The sequence below is a fragment of the Octopus bimaculoides genome, chromosome 3 (assembly GCF_046866305.1).
Source record: "Octopus bimaculoides isolate indiv1 chromosome 3, ASM4686630v1, whole genome shotgun sequence".
NCBI classification, from domain to species: Eukaryota; Metazoa; Mollusca; class Cephalopoda; order Octopoda; family Octopodidae; genus Octopus; species Octopus bimaculoides.
This window is the reverse complement of record NC_142930.1, coordinates 80452249-80470575: the sequence shown is the minus strand read 5'-3', so window position 1 is coordinate 80470575 and position 18327 is coordinate 80452249. Positions and strand designations below refer to the sequence as shown.

The window sequence follows — 18327 nt, the reverse complement described above, 5'->3', positions numbered from 1 at the left end:
TGTAATACTAACTTCAGGAAATCTGCCAGTCACCTGTTCACCTACCAGTCTGGTGGAGACACTAGTGGGATTGACTACATTCTCGCCAGGAAATGGGAAACATGACTACTTATAAATGCCAAAACCTTCCCAGGTGAAGAATGCACCCCCATAACATAGGTTAGTAGTTAGTGACTTCAGGGTCAGGGTTAAATGGATGCCAAGAAGACCAGCATGAAAAAGAAACTGGAAGCTTAAGGATCCTGTGAATGGACAGAGATTTAGAGACATATTACTCGAAGCTTTTGACAAAAAAGAGGAGGATATAGCATCACATAATGTGGAAAACAACTGGAGGTTCCTATGGGACAACCTGTTGAGGGCTGCCAACCAGATCTGTGGATGGTGCAAAGTCCCCTCGCAACCTAAGGTAACGTCGTGGTGGTGGAACAATATAGTTTTCAGGAACATTAGGGAAAAGAAACAGGCATGGAAGGACTGGAAGAACAGTGGTAGCAGGAAACTGTATCAGATCACCAGAAGGGAAGCTAGGACACAGATTTACTTAGCCAGAAGGGAAGCAGATAAAAAACATTTGCCAATGTTCTGCGTCATGAGGATCAAAGTTTTGATGTGTTTCGTGTTGCAAGACAGTGTGTGAGAGAGAATCATGAAGTCATAGGAGAGAAATGAGTGCAAATGGATGATGGCTCACTTGCATTTAATGAGGCTGCAAAGAGAGAGACTTGGAGACGCCACTGTGAAAGGTTGCTAAATGAAGAAAATGAATGGGAGAAAGAGAGTCTGCCGAATGTTGACCCAACAGAGGGACCAGCTATCCGAATTGAGAATACCCAGGTAGATACAGCAATTAAGGGTATGAAGACAGGAAAGCCCCTGGCCCATCAGGAATCACCGCAGAGATGCTTAAAATATCTGGCAATATAGGCTATAGTCTAGTCACCTGTATAATCAATCAGGTGATACATGAAGGAGTCATACCCAGTGACTGGTGTAGCAGCACCATAGTGAACTGCTACAAAGGTAAAGGTGATGCATTAGATACAAATAATTACAGAGGTATCAAGTTGTTGGATCAGGTGATGAAAGTCACAGAGAGAGTCATAGCCCAACTAATTAGGGAGAGAGTCAGTTTAGACGAGATGCAGTCTGGGTTTGTGCCAGGGAGAAGCACCACTGATGCTATATTTCTGGTAAGACAGCTGCAGGAGAAATGCCTAGTCAAAGATAAACCTCCGTATTTGGTTTTCATTGACATGGAGAATGTCTTTGACAGGGTCCCCCGATTCCTTATCTGGTGGTCAATGTGGAAAATAGGGAGAGATGAGTGGTTAGTGAGAGCTGTACAAGCCATATACAGGGATGCTGTCAGTAAGGTGTGAGTTGGCAATGAGTATAGTGAAGAATTCTGGGTAGGGATCCACCATAGATCAGTCCTCAGCCCTCTCTTGTTCATCATAGTCCTCCAAGCAATAACAGGAATTTAAGACAGGATGCTCCTGGAAGCTCCTCTATACTGATGACCTTGCTGTAATAGACGAGTCACTATCAGAACTAGAGGAGAAGTTTCAGACGTGGAAGCAAGGTCTAGGAATGAAGGGCCTTAGAGTCAACCTAGCAAAAACCAAAGTCTTAGTAATTAGGAAGGCAGAGAAATCAGAAATCCCTTCAGATAGAAATCCCTGACTGATCTGTAGAAAAGGTGTAGGTAGAAACTCCATAAAATGTACCCAGTGTAAGCTATGGACACATAAGAGGTGCAGCAATATCAAAGGAAGGCTAACTGGGAAGATAGTTTTTGTGTGTGGCAGATGCACAGGGGCAATAAACACTGAAATGTGCAGAAAGCAGCTTCCATCACATGCCAGGGGGAAAACTACAAGTAGTTGATAGCTTCTGTTACCTAGGTGACCAAGTCAGTAGTGGGGGTGGATGTTCTGAGAGCGTAAGTGCTAGAATAAGTATAGCCTGAGCAAAGTTCAGAGAGCTTCTACCTCTGCTGGTAACAAAGGGCTTCTCCCTCAGAGTGAGGGGTAGACTGTATGATTCATGTGTGCGAACTGCCAAGCTACACAGTAGTGAAACATGGGCTGTGACTGCTGAGGACATGCATAAGCTTGCAAAAAATGAAGCTAGTATTACGGATTGGAGCTAGTATTACGATTTCTAACATTGACTCACATCCTATAAATAATCCCACTGAATGTAGAAACCAACAACACTTTAGAAGACACTATAGATTTTTCAAGTATAGCAATAACGATACGGGGCAGAATAGGAACTATTCTGGGAGGAAACGGGAAATTGTATGGTTGTCCCTCCATGTAAGAAATCTCCCTAAATTATTTTTTAGCATTATCGATAGGAACTTCCCACCTGGTCATAAATACCATTCCATATTTAATAGATCGTGTCTTAATTTATCCTCTTCTACCACACCCAATCTTGGATCTATCATCGCAGCAAATAACAGACTTAAACTTAGAAATAATGAAACCAATAGAGATAACCTAGCTGACCCTAACATGAAGAACAATAATAAGTACTTGGATATTAAAAATAGTAAGACTAAACCCTGAGACAAAATAAAAACATGTAATTGTCGTAATAGGGAATTTTGTCCCCTTAAAAGCTTCTGTTTAAGGAGAAATACTGTATATAAAGTCGAAGTCTCAACCCAAAATGAACCTAAAAAGATTTATATAGGTAGTACTGTTGACTTTAAAAGTAGATGTAGGGCACATATAAACTCGTTCACTAACCACGAAACAAAAAACTCAACTACACTAGCAACCTACATGAATAGATTAAAAATGAACAAAGAATTCAGTATGACTTGGTCTATGATAAGGGAAGCCACACCATATAATACACACACAAAGAATTGCGATTTATGCACGAAGGAGGTGATCCACATAATCCGAGCCAACAAATATAGTTTACTTAATAAGATATCTGACGTTATAATTACCTGTAGGCACAAATATCTTTCAGCATTTAAATTTTTCAAAACTAATTAAACTATAGGAGTCTAATTTAGCCTTGCTTCATATTATGGACTCTTCTAAAACTTTATATTATATATAGCGTCGTAATATACTTTACATTATACATAGTGTTGCAATACATTTTAGCCTTTTAACATCATATGCCTGAAGAGAATGGTCCAATCAAACATTCGATTTTTATTAAATTACTTAACCTACCATTTCTTTTAAAGTTTTAACCTTGTGATTCTATTAACTCTGATGAGAGAAATATAGAGCATTGCTATGGTTGGAGTTAGCTTGCCCATATCAACCCATATCTTTTTGAAACGGCTGTAAGACTTTACACATAGACTTTATACACACTCCAGATTCCTTAGGAATCATTTTACATCCGCTTTATCATCCTCTTCATTGATTCAAATTCGAACATTCAGACTTCGCAAGTACATTTATGGACTTAGATTTTTATGTATTTCTATTTATGAATTTTTATAGGTTTGTGAACTTTTAGTTATTTATAAATTTTCGTGTATATGTATTTATAAATTCTTATAAATTTTTTATATATCATATAGATGAATGCATCTATGTATGTACTTTGTATACCATGGAGAATTTCGTTAATATGGATTGAATGAATATATACATCGATCTTTGAATTTGTTTTCTCTCCTCCTTAATTTTATATTCCTGAAGCTCTATCAGAGTGCTATTCGGTTGAGCTGTATAAAGTGGATATCTATATCACTTATTCCTTCATTGTTCTATATATATATATATATATATATATATATATATATACATACATACATATATATATATATATACAGCTGGGTGTATAGAATATGAACCAAACCTTGTAAATACTAATTACCTGTATGTTTAAAGTACGATCTGACTTCTTACTCAGCTCCTGAAGAGATATTTCTTTACAGCTTTCAGTCTTTGTACTTTTCACCTTGTTCTTTGTCTTTCCAACATTTTGGAAATGTTTTCCAACATGATCTGTGCCAAAGAGAAAACAGAATAACAGGCAATCATGAGAAGTACTTGAACATCATATGAATATTATACACACATATAAACATCATAAATTTTCTATGCTGACATGAGTCTGCCATGGAGAATATAACCACTTACAAAGAACCTCTATGATCGTATCTATAACATCTACCATGTCCAGATTTCATTTTACTATTTCTTTCTGTGTCTTCTTTGATTATCATATGTTGCAGGTACCTTTTACTACCCATTCTTAGTATTCATTCTCCATGTGCACTGTGTGTCCATAACAGTGCAGTAGTAGTGTCTTTCTGCATTGATAGATGCCTTTAATCTTTAGCTACCTTCCCAGCTGTCTTATAATGATCCTTTCATACAAGTTAATGTTGCATATCCAAATGATTATACTTGACCAATTTTTCTTTCTCAACAACTCCTACACAACAAAACCTATTTTTCATTACCACACAGCACCATATTTCTTACACATACTCCATACACATATAGATTATATCATATAAAATTTATTATTATCATCATCATCATTTAACATCCTCCTTCCATGCTGACATGGGTTGGATAGTTTAACAAGAGCTGGCCAGGCAGGAGTCTACGCCATGTTTCAGTGTCTGTTTTGGCATAGATTTTATGGCTGGATGCCCTTCCTAACACCAACCACTCTGCAGAGAAAGGATGATGTTTTTTCTTGTTGCTATCTCTTCATGTGCAATAACCAGGAGTCAGTGAAGCTAATTCTGCTGTTCCACTCTCTTGCATTTTTCTATTAAAATCATGTTTGTAATATTTTTCTCAACTGTTTAGTCGATGATGGTATGGTATTGCCCACAACTCTTTACCATTTTCAAAGCTTCCAAACAAGTGAAAGGAAGGGTCAAAGTTATTGTCAAACCAGCCATAAATACTTGCAACATACTGAACTCAGAATACAAGGTGACAAATGTTGTAAAGTACCTTATCCAATGCTCTAACAATTCTACCAATCTTCTATCACAAAAAGGCACTTTATTTTGTTAACCCTACAAAAAGATGAAAGACAAAGCTGACACCTTGATAAAATTTGAACACAAAGACAAGTGAGCTGAAATAAACATTCCAAAGCATTTTGTCCTTTTCTTAATGAATCTACCAATTTGCTGTAGATTAAGCCTTTCGTTCTCAACCAGTTCTATGTTCCTCTTTGAATGAACTAGAGACTATGGTTGTTACCATAGACAGTACCACAATACACTTAGACAGTTGAACACAACAAAAATCAAGATGAAAAACAAAAGTGTCTCTATATAGTCACCTTTTCCTATGGTAGCCATATCTATTTCATATCACTCTACCATCTTAAAAATGGAGTACATGTTAAATAATATGTAATGGCACACTATAACTGACAAATTGACTGGATGCCTTTCATCAAAGATTGCTTGATGAGGTCCAACATGAGGCTAGTCAAGACCAACACACATCAATCTGTACAACACTACAGTTACGTACCTACAGTGACCCTATGCTTTGTGGTATCTGCTATCAATCAAGTGAATAAAGCTATAGAGAGCTAAGTGTCTGGTCCACAGATATAATACAGCACTGAGTACAGGAATCAAATGCTGTACCTTCTTCTTATTCTTTTTATATTTTTACTGGCTTCAATCTATGTATTGCGCCCAAACTGGAGCAGCACCTTCAAGGATTGATCATACTGAGCCCAGTACTTATTTCAGTCTGGTACTTATCGATTTCTATTTTCAAGTCACCTAGTCATAAAGGGACACAACATAAATAACAAAACGGGTTTTAGACTGATGTAAACATAACCAGGGAAACACACACACACACACACACACACACACACACACACACACACACACACACACCCCAGGCTCCTGCTCAGTTTATGTCAAGCAAATTTCATTCACAAAGTATTGATCAATATGAAATTATGAAATAAGACAGTTGCACAAAGATTGAAACTAGAACTACAAGGCTATGAAGCCAACGTCTAAACCTGACAGCCATGTCCATAACTGAGGGTCAGAGAAAAAAAAAATTTTGAAGCCAGAGAACTCCCTAAAATGTCAGAAGTTAATTCTTTTTTGCCAATACAGACCATTGCTAGTTTCCTCACACTCCCTTTGTTCAAAGCCATCTGCAATTCTCTACATCCTTATAATCAATGTTTTTCAAATAATTTTTTCATCAATGAAGTCAATCATGAATTATGTCTCCTAACAGCTTGTTAATTTATTTTATTCTAAAAAACTGTTTTTTCCACAATCTTACCCATGACTATATGTGGTTTATTGTTGTAAATCTCATACATAAGCACACACACACACACAGTCCCACCCCAAACAAATGAATTAGTCAATATGTCGACCAATCTGAAATATCAAAATGTCATGCAACATGGATTCTCTCCTATCATGGGGTTGGACTCTTGGTGAATGTTACTGGTGCAATTTGAAGCCTATATAAACTATGTGATAGCAGTACTGACACATACACACATTCATATATATATATATATATATATATATATATATATATATATATATATATATACTAATGCTATGTAATAATGTATCTCTGATATCATGTGGTTGACTCTTGTTGAATGTTACCAGAGTGTGAGATAGTGTCCATATACACCCTTCTGTGAGTGTACCCCACCACCACACACACAGAAAATATATCCTGTATTTAAGAGCAACAGAATGTTACTGAGGCAAAATCTGTGGTAAGTGTATACAGACACAAATTTCATATGATAACCAGGTTACTGAATATATTTAGTGTGTGGGTGTGTGTGGGTGTGTGTGTGGGTGTAGCTATATCATCATCACCATCATCAATCAACGTCCGCTGGCATGGGTTGGATGGTTTGACTGAGTTCTTGAGAGCAAGCAGCTGCACCGGGCTCCAATCTGATCTGACAAAGTTTCTACAGCTGGATGCCCTTCCTAATGCCAACCACTCTGAGAGTGTAGTGGGCGCTTTTTATGTGCTACCAGCACAGGAACCAGTCAGGCAGGCCTGGCAACGATCACGTTCTGATAGTGCTTTTTACGTCCCACCGGCACAGGAGCCAGTCAAGGAGTACTGGCATCGGTCACGATTGGTTGGCGTTTTTACATGCCACCGGCATGGGAGCCAGTCAGGTGGACCTGACATCGACCATGTTCAGATGGTGCTTTTTACGTGCCACCAGCAAGAGAGCCAATCAGGCGGCACCGGCCCCAGCTATGATATTGGTTTTACTTGACTCTAGCAGGTCTTCTCAAGCATATCATATCACCCAATGCATCAGGGGTATTCTTAACAGGGCTGGATATTCGTGGCTGCGATTTCACAGCATATCTCCAAAGGTCCTGGTCTCCTGTCATTACCTCTGTGAGGCCCAATGTTTGAAGGTTATGCTTCACCTCTTCATCCCATGTCTTCCTGGGTCTACCTCTTCTACAGGTTCCTTCTACAGTTAGGGAGTGGCACTTCCTCACATAGTTGTCTTCATTCATACGTAACACATGGCCATACCAGCGCAGTCACCTCTCTTGTACACCACATTTGATGCTTCTTATACTCAACTTTTCTCTCAGGGCGCTTATACTATGTCGTGTATGCGCACTGCCATTACACATCCAGCAGATCACACTAGCTTCATTTCTTTCAAGCCTATGCATGTCTTCAGCATTCATGGCCCATGTTTCACTGCTGTGTAGCATAGTAGTTCACACACATACATCATACAGTCTACCTTTCACCCTGAGCGAGAGGCCCTTAGTTGCCAACAGAGGTAGGAGCTCCCTGAACTTTGCCCAGGCTATTCTTACTCTAGTTGCTATACTCTCAGAGCAACCACTCCCACTACAGACTTGGTTGCCTAGGTAGCAGAAGCTATCAACTACTTCTAGTTTCTTCTCCTGGCATGTGATGGAATCTCCAGTGTTTATTGCCCCAGTGCATCTGCCACACACAGAAGCTATTTTCCCAGTTAACCTTCCTTTGATATTGCTGCACCTTTTATGTGTCCATAGCTCACACCGGGTACATCGTATGGAGTTTCTACCCACGCCTTTTCTACAGACCGAGCAGGGCCATCTACCTGAAGGGGGTTGTGATTTGACCGCCTTCTTACTTACTAAGACTTTGGCTTTGGCTAGATTAACCCTAAGGCCCTTCGATTCTAGACCTTACTTCCACACCCTAAACTTTGTCTCCAATTCTGGCAGTGACTCGGCTATTAGAGCAAGGTCATCAGCATTAGAGGGGCTCCCAGGTGCAGCCTGTCTTGAATTCCTCTGTTATTGCCTGGAGGACTATAATGAATAAGAGGGGGTTGAGGACTGATCCTTGGTGAACCCCTACTTCTACTTGGAATTCTTCACTATACTCATTGCCAACCCTCACTTTACTGACAGCATCCTTGTACAGGGCTTGTACAGCTCTTACCAGCCACTCATCTTTCCCCAGTTTCCGCATTGACCACCAGATAAGGGATCAAGGGACCCTGTCAAAAGCTTTCTTCAAGTCAACAAAAGCCAAGTACAAAGGTTTGTCTTTGGGTAGGTATTTCTCCTGCAGTTGCCTTACCAGAAATATAGCATCAGTGGTGCTTCTGCCTGGCACAAAACCGAACTCATTTCATCTAGGCTAACTAACTAGTTGGGCTATAACCCTCTTTGTAACTTTCATCACCTGATCTAATAATTTGATACCTCTGTAGTTATTTCTATCTAAAGCATCACCTTTCCCCTTGTAGCACTTGACAATGATGCTGCTATACCAGTCATTGGGTATGACTCCTTCATAAACTATCTGATTTATGATGTGGGTGACAAGACCATAACCCACACTGCCTGATATTTTAAGCATCTCTGCAGTGATTCTTGATGGCCCAGGCGCTTTCCCTGTCTTCATATCCTTAATAGCTTGATCTACCTGGGTACTGTCGATTCGGATAGCTGGTCCCTCAATTGGCTCAACCTTTGGCAGACTCTCCTCTTCCCATTCATTCTCCACATTCAGCAGTCTTTCATAATGGCTTCTCCAAGCCTTTTTCTTTGCAGAATCATTAAATGCAAGGGCACCATCATCCATGCGGACACATTTCTCTTCTATGACATCACAGTTTTCTCTCACAAACTGTCTTGCAATCAGAAATACTTCAGTTCTCTGGTCCTCACATCGCTGAACATTGGCAAACTTCTTTTCTGCTACTCCCTTGGCTATATATTCCTGTCGCTTAGCTTCCCTTTTGGCTATCTGATACATTCTCCTGCTACCCTCACTTTTCCAGGCATTCTAAGCTTGTTTCTTTGCTCTAATGGCCCTGTCTACAGTTTTGTTCCACCACCATGTTACCCTAGGTGTGGAAATGACTTTGCACCAGCCACAGATTTGGTCTGTGGCACCCAGCAAGCTGTCTCGCAGGAAATCCCAGCTGCCTTCTATGTCACAGGACTGTAGCTCCTCCTTCCTATCATCAAATTTCTTGGTAAGGATATCCCTAAATATATGTATGAGCGTATGTATTTATGCATGAGTGTGTGAATATGTGCTTGTGACTTAAGCTAGATATAATTTAGGTAGTAGACAACCTTTTGAAGTGTAAAATAGGCACATATACATTCATGGGTGGAGAGACACATATATTTCATCAATTAATGGATGTTTCAGAAAATAATGACAATATAGGCTGTTGCTAAATCATGTTTTTGAAATGTGTGCATAGATACAGCCTCTCTCTCTGTGTCGCTCTCTCTCTCTCTCTCTCTCTCTCTCACACACACACACACACACACACACACACAGTGACATACAAATGAATATATGATACAAAAGAACACATGCACATACACACTTTGACCACCATCAAAATGCATAGATATACAGATCCAACATCATCATTATCATTTAATTTCTCAAGCCAACAGTTTTAGGAAATTTAGATATTTTACACACTATAAGATTGTATAACTGCTTGGTTAAGATAGTTAACAGCTCTAACTTGCAATGTCTTGATGTTACATTTAAAACAAAAAAAAAAGGCTTAACTACAGTTAAATGACCAAGAAAAGTAGCAATATGGTGTATGATAGACCAGTCTGACCCTAGCAAGCAAAGAACATCAGATGCTAAGAGAAGGGTGATAATGACGACAACAACAACATGATGGTGGTGGAGAAAGTGACAGTTCAAGAATATGACTTTAGAACACCCAATGACAGTCTCCAGCAAAGATTTAATAATGATTACTGTTGTTGCTATTTAATCCTCAAAACAGCTTTGACTGAACAGATCAATGATCAAAGGCACTCCAGCTGTGATTAATTCTCCCTTTTATATTAGAGACCAGACTGGTTACTAACTCTTTTCATTTCTTAAAAATAGTAGGGTTAATTTGAGAGAGATTTAACTTGTAGATCAAGCATCTTTGTAAAGGCACCTTTATTGACTTATTTAATAATAGTTTTTAAGATAAGCAAAAAGCAATACTTGACTGGTTGGTACCTATTTTATAAAACCCTGAAAGATAAGTCAAGCTGGGAATTTAATGCGACACAGTGAAATACTGAAGGCTGATCTCAAGACACTGAACCTACCTCCCGGCCTCTCCTCATAATTACTACTGTGCATTTTACAAGGATGGGCTGACTATGAAGGAGTGATGCTAGAGCAGTGAAATCTTGCTTGAATTAATTTCAACACCTCTTATTAATAACTGCATTGTTTCTTTCCAGGTAGACTGACATTTCACTGATCAAAGAAGCCTTCAAAAGTAACTAGTAGTGACTTCTCTTGAAAGTGGACAAAATTTAGCATCGTGGTGTTATCAAGTACCTGCAAGAAAAGGGTTTAGCCCCACCAAAGGCATTCATACTGACATGATTACTACATTAGGGAATAACACTTCAACTTTATCAACAGTGCAAAAGTGGGCAACTGAATTTAGGAGAGGAAGGGAGAGTCTTGAAGATGACCAAAGGTCTGGATGTCATGCACCTACCACCACTGAGGAAAATATTGATCATGTTCACCACATGGTAATGAATGACAAGTGATTGACTATAAATCAAATAGGCAATGCTATTAACATATCCTGTGAGCGAGTTGAGAATATTCTGCACAATGAGCTTGACATGATGAAGGTTTCTACTCGGTGGGTGCAACATCTGACACCTAGTCAAATGTGCACCAGGCTGATCACATCATGGGAAAATCTGACACTGTTTGAAGCAGATCTAGCTAGCTTCTTTGAATGTAACCCAGGATGAGTGTTGGTTTCATTACTTTGAGCAGAGACAGAGACAATGCATGCAGTGAAAACACCACTTTTCACACTGCTCCAAAGAAGGCGAAGGTCATTTCATCTGCAGGGAAGGTGGTGGCCTCAGTTTTTTCATTATGGAAAAGGCATTGTGTTTACTGACTATCTTCAAAAGAGATGCCAACTTGCTGAGGCAATTAAAAAAGGCTATCAAGACCAAATGCCCAGAGAGGAGCCTTGTTTCATCAGGACAATGCTCCAGCATACAAATCCTTGCTTTCAATGGCTCTTGTGTGTGACTGTGGCTTCGAACTGGTTGATCACCCTCCCTATTCTCTTGATTTGGCTCCATCTGACTATCATTTGTTCTTCAACATGAAAAAACATTTGGCTCGGAACCAGTATTGTAGTGTTGATGATGTCATATCTGCTGTCAATGATATCAATGAGAAAAGTGTGTGAACTGCAAGGGAGTCACATTTAGTCACATTCCATAACAGTATCTTGGTTAGCCATTGAATGTTTCAGCCAACCCTTATATTTACTCCAAACTACATTCCAACATCTTTGCCGAATACTTTTACTGTTTGGATCAGATAGTCTAGATCTGCTTCATTTTTTTGTATACAACTTGAAGTCATCCACATAAAGTAGGTGATTTATTCTCATTTTGGATTTGGTAAACTCATAGGCAGGCTTGGATTTTCTTAGTATAGATATATATATATAAATTAGTACAATGATGAATATTAACAGGGAGAGTGAGTCTCCTTGAAAAATGCCCCTGCATATTTTCATGTTACCTATCAATTCATTTGCACATGTCAGTTTCACTTCCCATACTCTCATTGCTTTCTCCAAAAAGTTGTTTATCTTCTCATTGCCATAAGCCTTTCTGTAATCTATCCATCCAACAGCTAAATTCTTCTTCTTTACTCTCACACCCCATTTGATATTCTACTAGCTATATATAGCAGATTAGCAGTTTCTCCTTGATTTCATCTTACATCCTTTTTGTTCCTCTGGAAATAGATTCTCCTTTTCCAGAAAATTATATACTTCATCTGCTATGAGGCCAGTTGATAGTTTCCAGAGTAATGGTAAGCAAATAACAGGTCTATAATTGCTGACTTCCCCTCTCTTTTCTTTGTCCTTCTGTATCAGCACTCTGCTTCCTTTTGTCATCCATCTTGGTGTTCCATTTTCTATGTAGTCAATAAAAAAAATGATAGTATATAACTGTATATTTGGGAGATTCTTCAGCCAGAAACCCTGGACACCATCTGGTCCAGGGGCTTTCCAGACTGGTATTTTCTTAATCATCTCTATTACTTCCTTATCCATGATTGTTAATTTTGGCACAAGGCTTGAAATTTGGAGGAGGTTAGTCAATTACATGACCCCTCACTGGTACTTTATTTCACCGACCCTGGAAAGATGAAAGGCAATGTAAAGAGCCAGAACAAATATTACAAGGTATTTTTTTCCCCACACTCTAACAATTTTGCCAGCTAGCCACATCATCATCATCATCATCGTTTAACATCCGCCTTCCATGCTAGCATGGGTTGGACGATTTGACTGAGGTCTGGTAAACCAGATGGCTGCACCAGGCTCCAATCTGATCTGGCAGAATTTCTACAGCTGGATGCCCTTTCTAACGCCAACCACTTTGAGAGTGTAGTGGGTGCTTTTATGTGCCATCAGTACACGAGGGCCAGTCACACGGTACTGGCAATGGCCACACTCAAATGGTGTTTTTTACATGCCACCTGCACAGGAGTCAGTCCAGCAGTACTGGCAATGGCCTCGCTCGAATGCTTTTTCACGTGTCACCGGCACAAGTGCCAGTAAGGCGATGCTGGTAATGATCACACTCAAATGGTGCTATTTACGCGCCACTGGCACAGAAGCCAGACAGCTGCTCAGGCAATGATCCCACTCAGATGGTGCTATTAGTGCTCCACTGGCACAGGTGCCAGTCATCGAATTTGGTTCAATCACGATTTCGATTTCACTTGCCCCAACAGGTCTTCGCAAGTCGAGTTTAGTGTCCATTGAAGGAGAGGTGCTAAATAATAACTGTTTCTAATTCAAGCATAAGGCTTGAAAGTTTGAGGGAGTGGATTAGACAAGTTTATCAACCCCAGTACTTGACTGATACTTTATTTTGTTGACTCTGGAGGGATGAAAGGCAAAACTGACTTTGGTAGGATTTGAACACAGAATGTAAAGTGCCAAAATAAAATTGTATGTCTGGAGTTCAAATCCAGCTGTCTTTCATTCTTCCAGTGTGAATAAAATAAAGTACCAGTCAAAAGCTATGATTAACCCTGCACATCAAATTTTTCTCAGACTTTGCAACTATGTTAGAAACAACAACAACTGTATTAATATTGCCACTCAAAATCAAAGTCTTAGCACCATCAAAAATGACATAGACAAAATGTATAAGATATATAGAACCTATGAAAAAGGTATTGACAAATCATCTTTGGTTGCCCAGTAATGGTAAAAGATATTCTTTCACTCAATAATAATAATAATCCCCATATAGATAACAGCAGCAAAACTAGAAAGCTGAACACTGCCAGTCCATTTTCTCTGGCTATAGAAAGTACTCTAAACAATAACGACAACAGCTACATCACCATGACTACACAGCACAGTCACAACAAGGACAAAAAAAAAAACAACAACAGCAGCAACAACAATCACAGAAAGAAGAACAATGACAACAAAGCCACTGTGGCTACAGGAAATAGCAGAAGTAGCCAAAACAATGAAAATAACAATGTCAAAAGGAGCAATACAATTTATAACAGGGAGACCACCACCATCACTGACTGTAACAAGACTAGCAAATAATATTAATACAAATAATAATACGTCCTGGGTATGGCATGAAACTGCATCCTGTTGTAACATCTCAACAGAGGAAGAATAAGGTTACCCTTAACTACAACTATCTTCAGGTCACCGTTGAGCATGGTGTAGTGTCTGTAAGCCCACCCCAAGAAATACCAGGTTGGTGCCTGGTGGGGTTAAGTCTGTCTCATGGGGTAAGGGTGCCCCTTTAGCCTTGGTTGGCAACCTCTCTAGAGATGATGTCTCAATAAAAACACCAGTGGTGGTATCACCTCATTACCAGAATCCTCATGAGTAAAAATGTCAAACATAAATGTATTAAACAATGGCATGAATGAGGTTGGAATTGATAACAGTGTATACAAAGGTTGGTAGGGACTCACTGAGCTTTGGTCAGCAACCCACCTTGTGATGGTGTGATAATAAAAATACTGGTGATTGCATAAAAATACTGGTGACTGCACAAATATTACCTTTAAATAAGTGATGTCAAAATCAAATAATAATGACAACTGCACTAACAGATCCAGAACTGTCAACAGTGAAGGTGTCATGCACAGCAGGCAAAGAGTGTCTGATCAAGTTCCAGCTGGTCATTATCAAGCCATTGATCAGGACCAGAATCACAATCAGAAGTTCAAAAGGCAAAAATTGAAATGGGAGGACGAAGTAAACAAGATTGTAATTGAATGTTGGCTGAGAAGTGAGCCAAATAAAAAAGGTTTCATGAAATGAATGAAAAGAATATGGGATGAAAAAGGAGTTTCTGAAGCATCCACCCAGCAATTGATAGACCAGGCAAGGGCAATTCACATGAACAACTGGAATACAAGATTAGAAGTTGAAGAAATTTGGAGAAGAATAAAAGAAAGAACCAGGAGAAGTGAAACAGCAGCAGTAGAAAGTGGTAATGAAGGAGTAAGAGATGAAAAGAAGGAAAAAGAAGGAAATCAATGTGTGCCTGAGATTACTGATGAAGTACATAGTAAGCATGATCTAGTTGAACAAGTGACAGTAAATGCTGCACAAGACTTGAATGATGAAGAGAAGGAGATTCTAGAAATATTGCAAAGTAAAATGTGTGCTGGGAACAATGAAGTACCACCAAATGTAAGATATATGGACAGAGGAAAAGTAAGGAGAGCCACAGGTAAAGTAAATGGCATTTTGAGCATGGTTACAACAGAAAACATGAGTGAAACAAACCAGCTGATCATAGCTGCTGCTAATGTTATAGCTGACATATTAGGACACAAGTGGAAAACTGAAGAAATGAAAGGAAATGAAAAGAAAGAACCAAACCGGAGGAAAGGAATATGAATAAAGTTAGAAAGAACAAGAGCAATTGAATAGGATTACGAGAGGAGAGCTCAAGAATGAAGTAGTAATCAGAAATTTGAATGGAGAGTACAGGCTAGAAGAGAGGGATAAGTAAACAGTATATGAAGAATTGTCACAAAGAGTGACAGTGTTAAAAGCCAAACTGAAAAGAATTGATGCTAGATACAAAGGTTTTCAACAGAATAGACTGTATCAATCAAATAGAAAGTATCTTTTTGAGGAAATAGATGGGTAACGGCATCAGGAACTAATTCCTGATGCAGAAGAAAGTAAAGTATTTTGGGAAGAACTTTGGAACAAATCAGTGAGACATAAAGTGAAGAGTGGCTAACACAGGTGGAGAGACAGCTTGCAACTGTGCCAAGACAAAAGAACATCAGAATTTATCTTGATTCAGTGAAACTGAAGTTTAAAAAAATAGCAAATTGGGAAGGACCTGGTCCAGATGGAGTACAAGGTTGTTGGCTCAAGAATTTTACACAGTTGCATGAAAGGACTGTGGTATAAGTATTTGGGAATACTGGAAGCAAATGAAATAAAAAATGAACAGATAAAAAAAATTACAAGTAGGGTGTATACAAGGAGAGTGAGAAAAATATTACAGTCAAAGTTGAATTAAAAAAATGTTATTGAAGGAATAAATGCAAGAGCAGTATCAGTAATCAGATATGGAATTGGAATTGTAGTTGGACCAAAAACGACATACAGAAACTTGATAGAAAAACTAGAAAGCTGTTGATAATGTATGGAACCAACCATCCGAAAACTAGTTGTATTTGAAGAGAGATCATTGCTGTGTGTACAGATGGAAAGCAAAAGCCTACAAGAATATTTACAAAACAGCACAGAGAAATCACTAAAGACAGTGAATAAGGAACAGGTGATCAAGTATGGAATAGGAGAAAAGGACAAGAATGAAATTCAAAGAGAGCACGTAAAACAAATTGAAGAGAAACCTTTGCATGATCAGTTTTGTGAAGTTGCTTACTAATTGATCTATCCTGCCCATTTGATTCCAAGAATGCAAAGAAAGAGGATGAAAAACCGAAACAAAAAATACAATTCCTTAAAATCTTAAATTACAAGAATTTGAAGTATGAAAACTGTAAAGGTTGTGGTTGTAATCATTAGTGCATTGTGAACTGTAAGTAAAGTTATAGACAAATGGTTGAAGGAGATTGGAATAGAGTGTCCTGTAGACCTGCTACAGAAAGCTTGCCTCTTAGGGACAGTAAAGAGTATCAGGAGGGTTTTAAGCACTTGAAAGATTACTAAAAGTTAGAGGATGCTTAAGTTACAGGTAGTAACCTGCTACCCACATAAATCCTACAAGGGATGCAAATGAACCTCAGTGAAATCATCAATAATAATCATAGTAATTATTATTGGGTGAGAGAGTAATGCATGCCATCAAAGTGACACTGGGGTACAAATATATGAAGCCCAAGATACCCATCATGACTACCTGTCTGATAAGGGTACACAAGGCACATGCATCACAACCATACATGTGCAACATGGTAACCACATATTAAAATAAACAGCACATGACCATGCAGGTGGGGCCCAGTTAGCATTTTCTTCATGTCAAGTAGCCCATCCTGTTCAAAAGATCCCTGAATAAGGTTTGTTTAAGGATGATGAACAAAATACCCATGTTTCCAGAGGTGAATTATTCAAACTCCAAAGAATTCATCTTATCACATGGCTATGATGCTCCCCCACTACTCCTGCTCATGATCAGAGATGCACATATTGTCAGCCAATAAGGGACATGCTCAACTGGTTAAGGTCAAGCAACTGACAAGCAAATCTGTGGTATTGAGCAGAATATATACCAAGACAAAACATGTACATAACACTTCCAATCAGTTAAGATCAGAAGCCATGAGAGCCACTGCCCGGTGGTATATAGTTGTTGTTGTTGTTGTTGTTGTTATTATTATCGTTGTTGTTATTATTATTATTATTATTATTATTATTATTATTATTACTATTAATGCCAGGTTGCTTGAGTGCAACTGGTAACATGTAGCCTAGTACAATCTGTCATTTGGTTAAGTTGTCAGTGACTAAACTGGCAACTCCATGAAGCTTGCTTGGTGAGGAGGATGATCTTTGAACACCCTCATCATCATCTAGCATCTGCTTTCCATACTGGCATGGGTTAGATGTTTGACTGAAACTGGTAAGCTGTAGGGCTACAGCAGGTTCCAAACCCAATAAAGGTCTGAGGAACTCAGAAGAATCAATGACAATCTAAAAACTTTATAAAATCTGTAGCTGCAGAGTATAAAATATTGAATTGGTGACCCGCACAGGATAGTTCACTTCAATTGTAAGGTTTGAGGGCCCCTTAAAGTCATTTATGCCACCTTCTAGATATGGTGTCTCAAAGAAGAAAAACACCGGTCATGGTGGAACCTTAAAATGACCAACCTCAGTGAGTGTAAAGAATCAAAACATTTGTTTACACAAAGACATGAATGGCGCTGGAGCCTCTAGTGAAGGTGCCTCATCTAGAAGGTGTACTGTGGGTGAACAACACAGGCTTGGTCATCATCATAATATTGCTAGAATGAAGTGAAGTGTTATTTTAGAAGCAAACCTGTAAATGAAAATGGTGTCGAAATTAGGGGACATAGACAAAGGATGTTATGAGTATGGCAGGAGACAGGGCTCTTTGAATCAACTGAACAAAGGATTTGTAATCAGGCAAAAGCAATAAGCAAAAACAGATGGCTATCTGAGATGAAGATGGAGATGATAAAGGAGAAAGATAAGCCAGGAGGGTGTGGAAGATATAGAAGATCAGGATCTTGAAAATTAAATTGGAGATGAGAGTAT

At 38.9% G+C, this 18327-nt stretch overlaps 1 protein-coding gene across 3 annotated transcripts in view; it reads right to left on the bottom strand.

Annotated features, from left to right (window-relative positions):
• The window catches only part of LOC106868904 (zinc finger CCCH-type with G patch domain-containing protein), a 273920-nt gene that overhangs the window by 17760 nt on the left and 237833 nt on the right, over positions 1–18327 (bottom strand). For 2 of the 3 annotated variants that reach the window (XM_089349318.1, XM_052966289.2), the window contains one exon: positions 3865–3995. In XM_089349318.1, coding sequence (XP_089205444.1) covers positions 3865–3995 — 131 coding nt within the window. Of the gene's footprint in view, positions 1–3864; positions 3996–12278; positions 12477–18327 lie in introns of all 3 variants that reach the window. The other variant, XM_089349317.1, reaches the window with a different exon arrangement.